Source organism: Macrobrachium nipponense, chromosome 19 (genome assembly GCF_015104395.2).
Source record: "Macrobrachium nipponense isolate FS-2020 chromosome 19, ASM1510439v2, whole genome shotgun sequence".
In the NCBI taxonomy this organism is placed as follows: Eukaryota; Metazoa; Arthropoda; class Malacostraca; order Decapoda; family Palaemonidae; genus Macrobrachium; species Macrobrachium nipponense.
In genome coordinates this window covers 34,797,470-34,811,064 of record NC_061088.1, presented here as the reverse complement: position 1 = coordinate 34,811,064, position 13,595 = coordinate 34,797,470, and the positions used below count along the sequence as shown (strand labels likewise).

At 39.2% G+C, this 13,595-nt stretch overlaps 1 protein-coding gene across 1 annotated transcript; it reads right to left on the bottom strand.

Annotated features, from left to right (window-relative positions):
• Positions 1-765: 765 nt before the first annotated feature.
• Positions 766-1,449, bottom strand: LOC135211371 (uncharacterized protein K02A2.6-like). Its single transcript, XM_064244687.1, has one exon. It carries the CDS (start codon positions 1,447-1,449, stop codon positions 766-768), a length of 684 nt encoding a protein of 227 aa, XP_064100757.1.
• Positions 1,450-13,595: the final 12,146 nt, after the last annotated feature.

The following is a 13,595-nucleotide window of genomic DNA, read 5'->3' as shown; positions in this document are numbered from 1 at the left end:
CGGTGTCTGTGGGCCGAGGACTACAGGCGACAGCATCGGCAGGGTCAGCAGGTCCACAGGTTTGGCAGGGACGTCAGGCAGGCCAAGCGAGTCCCAGGAGTGACAGCAATGTCGAGGGTTTGAGGAGCCCCACAGGCAGCGACGTCGGGGGGTAAAGCAAGACCCTGGGTGCAGCAGCGGTGTCGGGAGGTTGCCTGGAGACTCTCAGGTGTGGCAATGGCTCTGGGGGAAGAACTGAGGAGGCCTGCAGGTTCGGCGGGTCGAGAAGATATCTGGTGTCCCCCAGGTGAGGCAAAGGAGGCCACAACATCGGATGGATGTTTCTGAACTGCCAAAACACGCTGGGAAGCTGTGCCGTGATTAGTCTGTTAATGGCGTTGGTGTCGTCCTCGAAATGGAGTTTTTCAGAGACCTAAACTGTGGCACTGTACTGAGTCCGCTATAGTTTCTCTGATGGTAAGCGGCCGTAATTAGTCCATTAAAGGCTGTGCCTAAACCGCTGTGTCACCAACTCCTGGAGGTCACCAGTTGTGAGGACCAGAGATTAAGGCAGGTAGCTGGGTACTGATGATTTATTTACAGATGAACTGGGTTGACATAGACAGGTGCGGACGGATAAGTAGCACAGACTCGCACCGAGAGCAGAAATGACTCTGAGACAGTAGATTTGTGTTTTCTTACAATCATACATATAAAGATAATATGGTGTACAAATAATGGGATTACATGTGTTATACATCGGCGGAAAGGCTGCGGAACGCTCTATCAGATGGAAGTAAGAACAACGCGGCTTGATGAGTGGATACAATAAAAAATAGGGAAAAGAGTTGTCCTTACATTAGCATATGTTGGGTTAGCATCTAAGAGTTCAACTTCATCCACCAGGGGTTCATTTTTGCTTGTTCTGACAAACCTCCTCAGTAATACCAGTCCTGACAACATAAGCCATGAAGGCAGAGAGTTTCCAGAGGATGAGCAGCGCGGAAATTCAAAAAACCGTTCATGGGGTGTGACATTAGTTGCTGTTGATAGAAGTGATCTAAGTGAATGTATCACATCAGTGAGTACTAATTCCCAGTGCTGATCAGGAAGATTTTGGGACCTGAGTGCCAGCTGGATTGACTTCCATACAGTACCGTTGAGCCTCTCCATTTGTCCATTACCAATTGGGTGAAAAGGGGTAGTTCGATTTGTTGCAACTCCCTTCTGTGAGAGATAGGTTGTGAGCTCCCTGGACATGAATGAGGTTCCTTGATACGAATGTATATACTGAGGCATCCCGCACAGGCTGAATATTTGTTCTAAGCACTTAATCACTGTAGTTGTGTTCATGTTGGGACACGGAAAAGTGAAAGGAAAAAGAGAATATTCATCAAACACAATAAGTAGATAAGGGTTGTATGAGGCCATTGGAACTGGTTCCTTAAAGTCAATGCTTAATCTCTCCATTGGTTGTGTCACCTTGATGAGTGTTCCTTCTTGGAGTTTGTAGAACCTCGGTTTTTACTCGGCTCATATCCTGCAGGAAATACATACTTTCTTAACGTCCTCAGTGGAAAAGGGAAGATTTTTCTATCTCACAATGTGCAATAAGCAAGTCACTCCTGGATGACACATATTTCTATGTAGTTCAGTGAGGGTAGATGACGTGGAAACCACAGAACCGCAAAAAGCTCGGGTGAATGCATCAGGAACCACATTCTCTTTACTGGGGCGATAATGTACTGTATAACGGAAGGCTGTGAGTTCCATCCACCATCCCTGGATCTTATTATTCTTAACTTACTGTGTTTCCTGTTATTGAACATGAAGGCCACTGAATGCTGGTCTGTAACGAGATCAAAGTGCTGTCTAGCAAGGAAATGACTCCACTTACATACAGCTTCCACGATAGCCATGGCCTCCTTTTCTATGATGTGATAGTGCACTTCACTTCCTTGTAAAGTCCTAGGCATGAAGGCCACAGGCCTGCCACTCTGGTTGAGTACTGCCGAGACTGCTCCTTCAGAGGCATCACATTCGACCTCAAAAGGCAAATTTTCATCCACAGAGTGTAGTGTTGCTCCTTCAAGTTCCTGTTTGAGTAGTTCAAAAGCCTGCAAAACTTCTTCATTTAAAGGAAATTTCTTTACTCCTGCCAGCGGTTGAATCTTAGCAGAAAAAATCTGTATCCATTTAGCATAATAAGCAAAAATACCCATTGTCCTCTTTAAAGATCCTTAACTAGTGGGAGGTGGTAGTTCTTGTAGAGGCTGGAGTCTTTCCATGTCAAGCTTTATAACACCATTCCCCACACAGTAGCCAAGAATGTTAATGGTACGCACAGATTTAATAGTTTTAGTAGCATTGAGAGTTAGGTTCCTCTTGTTGATGACCCCAAGAAAGCGCTGCACATTCTGATCATATTGTTCTTGAGTGTGATATTGTCCAAATATAGGAAATAGTGATATTGTCCAAATATGGGAAAGCACCTTGTAAGTTTTCTTCTTTCACCAAATTATCCATAGTTTGTTGAAAGACTGCTACTCCATTGGTAACTCCAAAAGGTACTCTACAGAACTGGTACAGGTGTTCGTTGGCTTCAAAAGCTGTATACTTCTAGTCTGATTCCTTTAGGGGGACTTGGTGGTAAATACTTTTCAAGTCAAAAGTCGAAAATACTCTATATGTTGAGAGTTCATTAACCATGGTGTCAATCCAAGGTAATGGATAAGCATCCAGTTCTGTATACAGGTTGATAGTTTGCAGATAATCGACACACATCCTCTTCTTATGTCGATTTAAGGGATCCTTAACCACCACAACTTGAGCTCTCCACGGTGATATGCTATCCTCAATAACACCCTCAGCCAAGAGACGACTAGTCTCCGCTTCAATAAATTCTTTGTCATCTTTACAGTAGTGTCTTGATTTGGTGACAATAGGCTTACAATCAGGTAACAAATGCTGGAAGATAGAAGGCTCATCCACAGCAGCAGCTGCCAACAAACAGTAGGAGTTAGCACCAGATAAGTTGAGTGCAGGTTTTGGTCAACCGTATTCAATAGTCACTTTCTGATGCTGTTCTTGGAAGTCCTGACCACGTAATACTCCAGAAGATAAACCCTTCATTACAGCTAGATGCGTGGATGGATAAGTTTCTCCATTAAGATGAAGAATCAAGCCCACATTGACATAACCTGGAGAGTTTGTATTCAAAGATTTCTGTGCTAAAGTGACGTCTTTATCGGTGGAATATGTTGGTAGCTTCAATTCCCATGCTACATCTGCATCTTTATAACTGTCATCACTGCACGAGTCGACAAGGGCTGTCAACTTCCGTCCATTGATTGTTGTTGTAGTAGCTGCCCGATAGAGGCTCTAAGGAAAAGTGGTTCCAGCGTTAGCTGCAAGAACAAATGACTGTGAGGGATCAAATACTGTAGCTGTTGTAGATTTACCTCCATATTCAGATTGTTTGGACCCCTTCCTGCCACATTTAATGCAAATGGAATCCCGAGCTGGACAGTGTGCACAAATATGATAGAGACCTCCACAAAAAAAACACTCTCTCTTCATGGCCAGAGTAGCTGCTAATACTTGATTTCCAGCAGTTACCTCCACAGCTCTCAGACGTTGGTCCACTCTTCACATGATCAGCAGCAGTATGCCCAACATGAGGAAGCATGTGACTGTAAAAACTAGCATTACGTTGCGCAAGGTCTAAATAGCAAGCCTGGTCGTATGCTGCCTGTAAGTCTAGAGTTTTATTTTCAAGAAGACGCTGCCAATTCATAGGTGAGGCCAGGCCATTTATAAAAGCATCCCTAATCAGCTCCTCTCTGTACTGTTCTGCACTAGCTGCCTTTAAATTACAGTCCTTGCCTAATTTATGCAATTCTCTCAAAAACTCATCCAAAGTTTCTCCTGCCTTTTGTTGGCGAGTAGCAAGTAAATGCCTAGTGAATATTTCATTAGGTGCCCTAATATATTACTTTTCCAATGTGGAAATGGCAGTATCATAATTCACATACTCCTCAATGTATTCATACACATTAGGACTGACATAGTTCATGAGTGTCCTTAGTTTATTTAGTGCCCTTTCACCACATTCTTGAATAAAGTTGGAAAACGTCTTGTGCCTATGCCGCCATTCCTTTGCTGCAGAAGGGGAGCTGGGGTTTAAGTTGAATAAATTGTTGTGACATTAAAGGACTTGTCTGCTGCTACCCAAGCTTTATTCAACTTAAACTTCAGTATTACATAATAAATGTAATACAAACTATATAAGATCCCCAAAGGAAATCTAATTAAATCAAATAGATACAAAAGAAATAAACAAAAGGAAATACAAAAGAGAAGGGAATTACTTGGTACATTGCTCTGACTGTCCCTCCATCAGGTAAGTAAACAAAGTATGAAAATATCACCAGACAAACAGTTCAGCATGAGGTATGAAAGAGAAAAAGAACGAAACAATTTTATAACACGCTCAATGAAACAAATTCCACCAAATTCAAAGAGTTGGGGTAATCGCCCTTTCTAGATCCACACGCACACATCACTACACAACGACTACAAATCAATAGATGACAGATCACCTCAAAAGTTGAGCCAAGAAGCTGTTCATAACAGTTCATTCCATCCTGCATTCGGGTTTTGGGGAAAAGAGACAAGTTATACAATTACCACGAATGCAGAACTGACTTGCAAGGTTTTCATGAGCATAAAAAACTTTATAATAATTATCAAGTTTGTTGTCAAAAATAAATTCCAAATATAATAATGTGCAATTTCAACATATTTGTTAAATGTAGTGAAGTAATTGGTTGGTGGTTGTCACTAAAATTTTGGGCTATGTCACACCCATACAATGTACTACGCACATATGCATACACACCCATAGAGGGGCACGCAAAGGAGCGACCAGAGGGGCGAACTACTACCCTCCCTTTCCCTTCCTGATCTCTTGACCTCTCCTAATGGCTTCTCTGGCGAGAGGTACAAACAAGACCTAATAACACCTTCAACTCCTACCATACGTCTTATGCGCAATACACTCACCTAGAGCAATTTCATATATATAAGGACAAATGAATTATCATAACTAAAGGTAGGTTTACACCCATACACTTTTGTGTTAAGGGCAGCTATGGTGTGGGTCAGCAAGAAGCCGCCAGAAAATTGACGTGGTGAGTCAAAATGGCTGTTATTGGATGGCATGCCGCGGACGCGTGCGGTGTGTTACAGCATGTTGTTGCAGTGTCTGGCACAGTGTTACAGTGTTGTGCAATTTTATGGTGCAGGTTCATATGCCATGGCACACCCTCTTGCGGCTTTGTTACTCTGTGTAGCAGTGTTGTTGCGGAGTGCACGCACATGTGCATGAGACACAATGTGAAACGCTGCATGATTGTTGCACATGCACCTCCACCCCGCCCCCCAACCTCACATGATACATACTACACCCACCTCTCAAAAATAAGAGCCCCCCAACCCAACCTCACATGATACATACTACACCCACCTCTCAAAAATAAGAGCCCCCCAACCCAACCTCACATGATACATACTACACCCACCTCTCAAAAATATGAGCCCCCTCAAGCTCACATGGTACATACACCCACCTCTCAAAAAAAAGAGCGCCCCCCCTGCACCAACCTCGCATGATGCATATACCCTCCTCTCAAAAATAAGAGCAACCACCCCCACCCCCGCAACCTTACATGATACATATACCGACCTCTCAAAAATAAGAGCAGGATATAAAAAAACCCCCTGCTTCAAAATGTAAAGGGGAATGGTACTGAGTACTCAAAGAGGGCATTCCTAATCCCCTCTCTCTCCCGAACTTGGGAATTCCAAATGAGAAGCAAATGATGGACATAACAAAAATACTTACTTAACAAACATGAAAAGCATAGAATGTAAGAAAATGAAGTTGTGACTTGTTTTTTATCATAACATTTTCGACTGCAAATATATATTATCAACTGAAGTCATTATGTCTTTAGTCTGTTACTGATTTTTCGTTGTTCCCCTGTTAATAACCATGTCCAGTCAATGTTATTATTGTTTCATTATCATTTGTATGTGTTCATGTTCATTTGATAATGTTCTTAAAATTATATTATTGTTCTTTACCTTTTATGTTATTATATCATTTGATGGCCCTATTTATTTCATGCTACATTTAATTTTATAGTTCAAGTTATTATCCGAGTTCTATTTATTTCATATTTCAGATATCACGTTTCATGTTATATTTCTTCATGTTATTATTCTTAATGGCCATGCTATTTCATTATTCAATTTCATTTTACCCAACCATATCATCATATATATTTTCATGATATATAAATTAAGCATCAATAAGGAAAATGTAAATGCAAGTCAATATTTCAACATATTTATTACAAAAAGAAACATTATGAATGGTATAAAATATACAAAAACATTTATTATTCGAAAAAAATTGTGTATTTATTTATACATTGTTTGTGTTATTTTATCACTCCGTTGCGTCGGAGTCATTGTCCTTCTTTCCACACCACACGCCCTGCAACATGTGCGCGCCATGTATTAATCGTGTATGAAGGCGCCATAAGGGCACCGCAACACTCCCGCATGGGAGGTATGAACCCGCACTGGGCCACGCATGGTGGGGGCACCGTGCGGACCTGTGCGGGTTCTTACCTCTTTTGTTGCTGTGCCGTGCCACACCGCTTATGGTTTTGTGCAACTTCATCAGGCCGTCAGACACCGCACAAGATTTTGAAAAAAAGAAAAAGTTAAAAAACCTGGTGGCTCCATACGACTTTGGCGGACTGCACCAGACATCGCCAGTGCTGTCCTTACCTTTTGTTGCGCTTTCTGGCGGCTTCTTGTGGGCCCACACCGTAACTGCCCATAAGAAAAAAAGTGTGTAGGTGCCTAAATCTACCTTAAAACAGTAATTATTCTGCATTACTAAAACGTCTACAGATGTTTATGTCAAAAGACTTCGTCTTTGTGTAAAACCATCCTTTCGGTGCTAACCACACCACAGATACTACGAACTAGAACATAGCAAAATCAGATAAAATAATGTTAAGAGTGTCATTCTCGAGTAGATGTGGTTCTTTCACCCTTATTATGTCATGCAATATAGACATACATATCTTTACAAAATTATGGGCATGCAAACATAATCGGTTTTCACATGACTACAAATACAGTAGCATAGTTCCTGTCTGTCAATTACCTGACAGACAGCAATACGCAGTGGTAGTCAATCAATAATTCCTTATGAGACAAACACTAATAACTATAATAAGAGACAGATAGCACAGAAAAAATTGGATACACTAAAACATTAGAAAATAAAATTGTTGCGAGAGGAATTCCTCAGATGATGTACGTTTCCAACATAAGGTGCTTATATTTTATAATCGTCTTTTAGTGTCTTTTCATTAGTTTCATAGCTTTTGCAGAATAAGAGAGTTTCTAGTTCTTTTTTAAATTTGATTTTTTCTTGTATGATCTTCACTTCAGATGGTATTTTGTTGTGTATAGTCTTCGAAGACTATTATTGAAAAATAGCCATGATCTGTATTATTTTTCGCCTTTGACATTAACCCATTATATCCCAGCGTCCTCATCTGAGGACACACATTTCCAGATTTTTTTTACGGCTTTTCTCACATAAATTCATCATGTTTGAATAAATGCATGGATTAATTATATCATATTACACCCCATGACCTTTTCTTCATTAGCATTAAGAACTTTACAAGACTTCTTTGAACAACCAAAGTTGTACAAAAATGTGCTTTCATCCTATCATAATTTCAAGTGTTTTTTTCCAAGTTATAACTAATTTAAAATGAATTTCACAAAGTATAGTAAATTAATCTATTACCCCATCATTCTAAGTAAAAAGTGTGAATTATAAAGCAAATGAAGTTGTTCATAATTGACTTTGAAAATTGTCCTCAAATGAGGACGCTGGGATGAAGCATTATAAATCTTGTTCAAACCTGTCAAAGTTTGTGGGACGTCGACTTCCCGGCTTGCTTCCGGTTTTTGTCTCAGTTTCTTTGGAATCTCTGTTGTGACCACAAGCACTAAGAAAATATCCATCCATGGTAAGCATTATTTTATGATTATTCAAAACATTTCTTGAAAAAAATAACAATATTGCTAAAAAGTTGTAAAAAATTTGTTTATTTTATTATTTTGAGTGAAGTTACATTCTAAATATTTTATAACTGACTTCTCAATGTATGTATGTATGTATGCATGTATATATATATATATATATATATATATATATATATATATATATATATATATATATATATATATATATATCATGAATACTTATCACATCACCGTGATTCATATAAATCATTCGAGCTACAAATGTCCTTTAATATCTAATTCGCTCTACCTCGGAATTGATATATTTTCATATATGTACCGAGGGGGAATATTTAGTTGATAATAATTTCGTCCCCCCATGGGATCAAACCACCGTCCAGTGGACGGGAAACGAAATCAGAAATGGACAGTGACGCTACCGAGCCGGCTAGCAGAGAGGCTATAAGTTTATATCGATTCTGATCATTACAAATCACCGTTGATTTCGGCGTTTTTGTAATTAGAATCGATATGAAACCCCCTCAACCATGCTAGCCGATTCGACTGCTTGACCAACGCAGCCTTGTTATGATTTATGTGAATCACGGTGATGTGATAAGTATTCATAACAAGGCTGCGTGAGGGATAGGATCTCTCTCTCTCTCTCTCTCTCGCACTCGCTCGTTCGCAAGTGTTTCATTAACGTAATAATGTAACTTACATTTGTATTTGAGGTCACTCATATAATTCTTAGTAAAATATGTGATGTTTGTGGAATCTGAACATAGTATTATTTCTATTGGTTTTGTGAAGGCGCCCACGAAAGTGTAAAAGTGTGTAACAGGCCTTTCTCTTGAGTTAGAAGCTGCAGCTGTGTATACAGGTATTTTACAAATGTTTTGAAGTGCACTTCGAGGTTTTACTTTACCATTTGATAAAATTATCATTTTTAAATACCTATTTCTTTTGCTTTGTTCTTTTAACATATCCAATTTTATATGCTTAATGTCTGTACTGTCAATGCTTTAATTGTTTTCATATTATGCATTATGTTTTTGCATTGTCTTTATTTTGTTTAATTAGTTTGAATAATATTCTATTACGTAATTGTTTGAATCTAACACTTGCAAATTAATTTGTATTTAATTAAATATAATTTCAAATTTAATTATTGCTTTATGATTTAATTTAATTTTCTTGATAAACTTTGATTTAATTTTGCTTAATAATTAATTCAAGAATTAATTAAACTTGTGTTTTCAAATTCACAATTTCCCTGAGATTGTGAATTTCACTTATAAATTTTGAATTTAGAAATAAATTGTTGTGTTTAAAATTTTTGGAAGAGTTTCATTTACTTCCACCAGTATATAACAATATAATATATTATATTCTATTTTGTTTAGGTAGAAATATAGAGTGATAATTGTGACGTTTCCCACAAATAAATCAGAATCAGGGAAATACTTAGATTTGAAATTGCAGGAGTGATGTCCTTTAATTAAGATTACCTCACACCTATTTGAATGAACTTAGACTGATTGTTTTCTTGACTGTTCAGTTATAAAAGGGATCACTATTACCTTTAGAGTATTCAGTCGTTTAGTATTTGTGATGAAGGGTCAGGTGTCTGGCTGTAGTGAGGTAAGTAATAACCAGGTACTTGAAAAAACTGTGCCCTAAGTACAAAGGGTGTCCCAGACCCAGGAATAAAAGGGTCTCTTGTACTAGCAAGTACAAATGGTAAGTGTAGTAACCAGATACTTGGCAATTTGGGTTAACAAATATAAATGGTGTCCAGACACAGATCTTTGACTACTTCGTGCACCAAGTATTAATGGTATCCAGACCCAGATACTCTTGAGCATCTCGGCAACAAGTATTAATGGTGCCCAGAGACCCGAAATATTTGGCACTTTGTGTACCAAGTATCAATAATCCCCAGAGACCAGGGAGGAAAACAAATCACATTATCACTCTAGCTTATACTGGTGGTGTTAGGAATATATTTTGTTAGAAGAGTGACCATATATTTGTTTTTGCATTTTATTGTAAGAATTGTATTTGAGAAAAATGGCTCCATTCGATACTCAGGAATTTTTAGCAGCCCCTTCCATCCAAGTGTTATCTGAAACTACTCTGACTAAGGCACAATGGAGTGCTTTAGCAGTAGCATGTGGTGGTCATGTGTCTAGTAGCATGATAAAAGCAGAAATCAAATGCATTGCCATGCAAGCATTGATAGACTCTGGTAGAATAACTGATGATGATGAGTTAGAACTGGCTCAAGAGTTGTAGAATGTAGCACAGGCTGATCTTATAAATAAGCAGGTAGAAAAGAAAGAGAAGAAAATGCAGGCTGAAAGAGAGAGAATAGACAGGGAAAAACAAGAAAGAAGAGAAAGAGAAGAAGAAAAAGCAGCAGAAGATGAAAGGCAAAGGATAAAAGAGGAAAGAGAAATTGCAAGACATGAAAGGGAGATGGAATTGATAAGAGCTAGATCCACATTACCTGTAACACCGTCTAACCCTAACCATGGTAATCAAGACCCTGCATTTGATGTAGTAAGTGTGCAGAAGTTAATCCCTAAGTTTACTGAAGAGGCTCCAGATGAGTTCTTTGATCACTTTGAGAAAGTGGCTTCAGGTATGGGATGGCCAGAAGATAAATGGTCAGTTTTGCTACAAAGTGTCTTGATTGGTAAAGGGAGAAGTGCTTATTTAGCCTTAACAGCTGATCAGTGTAAAGACTACAAGGTGCTCAAACATAATGTGCTACAAGTATACCAGTTGACCCCAGAGTACTACAATGAAAGATTCAGAAATTTAAGAAAGGATGAAAAAGTAACTTTCTTGGATTATGCTTATAAAGTGAGAAGGTGTTTTAAAAGTTGGTTGGAGGCAGCTAAAGTTACAACTTTTGAAGAGTTAGAAGAGTTAGTTGTTTTACAGCAATATTTTCAAGGTATTCCTGAGCATATAAGAGCCTATTTGAGAGAGAGAGAGAGAGAGAGGTTAAAAAACTTGATAAAGCTGCTACACTGAGTGAAGACTACAATATAATTGGTAGCAGGCGTAATTATAATGTCAAGTACCAGAATCAACCACGCCCAGGTTTTAAGTCTCATCCAATTTTCAGAAGCAATTTTATAAATGGGAAACCTACAAGTAATAATACTCCTCAGCAAGCTAATGTGAAATCCTCATCTAATTTTGCAAGACAGTTGCAAAAGCCTAATGTTGTCTGCTTAAAGTGTGGAATAGCAGGAAACTTCAGTCAGGAGTGTTATTGGAATTATCAGCAGTCCAAGCCTGTTGGTCAAATAGTAAGAGGTGACCAGGTTAAACAGACTGTTAAGAACAATGTGGGGAAGAATCCGACTACAGGGAAGACTGAAACTAAACAAGCTGAGTGTTTAGCAACCAGTGGAAATGAAACTTCAACCAGTGAGTGGCTGAGCAGTTTGGAGGCCTTTAAGCCATATATCTATGAGGGTACACTGGGAACTCAAGAAGAGAGTGTGCAGGTACCAGTCAAGATTTTACATGATACAGGGAGCAACCATAGTGTGGTGTTACGTGGTGCTCACCCAATGTTGGAGAAGAATCTCACTGGAGATTCGGTTATTTTGAAGGGTATAGGAGGAGAGGAAGTAACTCCTATTTGCCGCTTACACCTGTCCTGTGAATTGGTGACAGGGAGTGTTGATTTTGCTGTGAAGGACTCACTGGCTATGGAAGGTGTACATGTTCTGTTGGGAAATGAAGTTGGTGGTGTTCCATTTGTTCCTTCTCCTGTGGTGACAGACAAACCGTCGAGGATTAGTCCTACGGTAGAGTTGGAGAAGAATAACCCCCACCTGTTCCCTAGTTGTGTAACTACCAGAAGTATGAGGAGAATTACGACTGTTGGTGAAGAAACTGAGGATTTGCATGCCCAAGATGGATCAAGTGAAGGATCTTTGAAGTTAGAACAATTGTTCCAGGGGAGTGATGCCTCCCATGGAGCTGACCGAGAAAGGATTTCCCAAGAAAATGAAGAATCTGTTGTTCCTGAAGAGACTCCGAGTAGTCAGAGTGTTCCTGAAGATAGCAGTGAAACTACAGTAGCTGAGTGTTCCTGAAGATAGCAGTGAAACTACAGTAGCTGAGGTAGCAGATATTGATAGTTCAACCCTTGAAGTTGGACAGGTAACAAGAGAGAAGCTAATGGACTTGTAGAAGAAGGATGCATCGTTAGCTGATTTGTTCTTCAGAGTTGTTGATCAGGAAGAGATGCAACAAACTCCTACCTGTTATTATCTGAAGGAAGGTTTGCTGATGAGGAAGTATAAACTTTCAGATATACCCGGAAATGCTGAATGGGGCGAATATCATCAGATTTTGATTCCATGTCCATTGAGAAAGCAAGTGGTAGCAGTAGCTCATGGATCTGGACATATGGGAGTCAGGAAGACTGTGGAGAAGATCATGAGATATTTTTTTCTGGCCTGGACTTCATAAAGATGTTAGCAGGTTCTGTCGAGAGTGTCATACCTGCCAGATAGCTGGAAAACCTAATGAAACCACTCAGAAAGCCCCCCTACAACCTATAGAAGTTAGAGGAGAACCCTTTAACAAGGGGATTATAGATATGGTTGGACCGCTTCCAAAGACGAAGAAAGGAAATTAATATCTGTTGACATTAATGTGTCCTGTTACCAGATATCCTGAGGCGATCCCTGTTAGAAACATATCTGCCAAGATAGTTGCTGAGAAACTAGTGGAGTTTTTCTCAAAGTTTGGTATACCAGAAATTGTACAAAGTGATAGAGGAACGAACTTTACTTCAAAGTTATTCCATGATATGATGAACTTATTAGGGGTGAAACAACAGTTATCAACTGCTTATCATCCAGAGACACAAGGTGCCTTGGAAAGGTTCCACCAGACATTGAAAAGTATGCTGACAAAGTATTGTTCTGAGTCAGGAAGAGATTGGGATGTTGGTTTACCCTTTATGTTATTTGAAGTTAGGAATGCTTACCAAGAAAACATGGGATGTTCACCTTATCATCGAGATGTTCTGAAGAAAGAAGTAGAGTATTTGCTGCAACATGGATTAGCAGAACCCAGTTCAAGTCACTTCAGTTCTTCATGTGTGTTAGTGAAGAAACCTGATGGCTCCTTTAGGATGTGTACTGATTATAGGAAACTGAATTCCATTAGTGTGGCTGACAATTATCCCTTGCCTCTTATAGATCAGTTACTTGATAATATTGGGAAACCCAAGTTTGTTTCCAAGATAGACTTATTGAAGGGATATTATCAGATACCCTTAGATGAAAATGCGAAGTTGCTGTCAGCTTTTATTACTCCTTTTGGATTGTATCAGTATGCTGTATTGCCATTTGGTCTGATGAATGCACCAGCCACATTTCAACGAGTGATGGATCAACTGCTAGGATCTATAGAAGTAGGTGTATACCTTGATGACATGGTCATTTACTCTA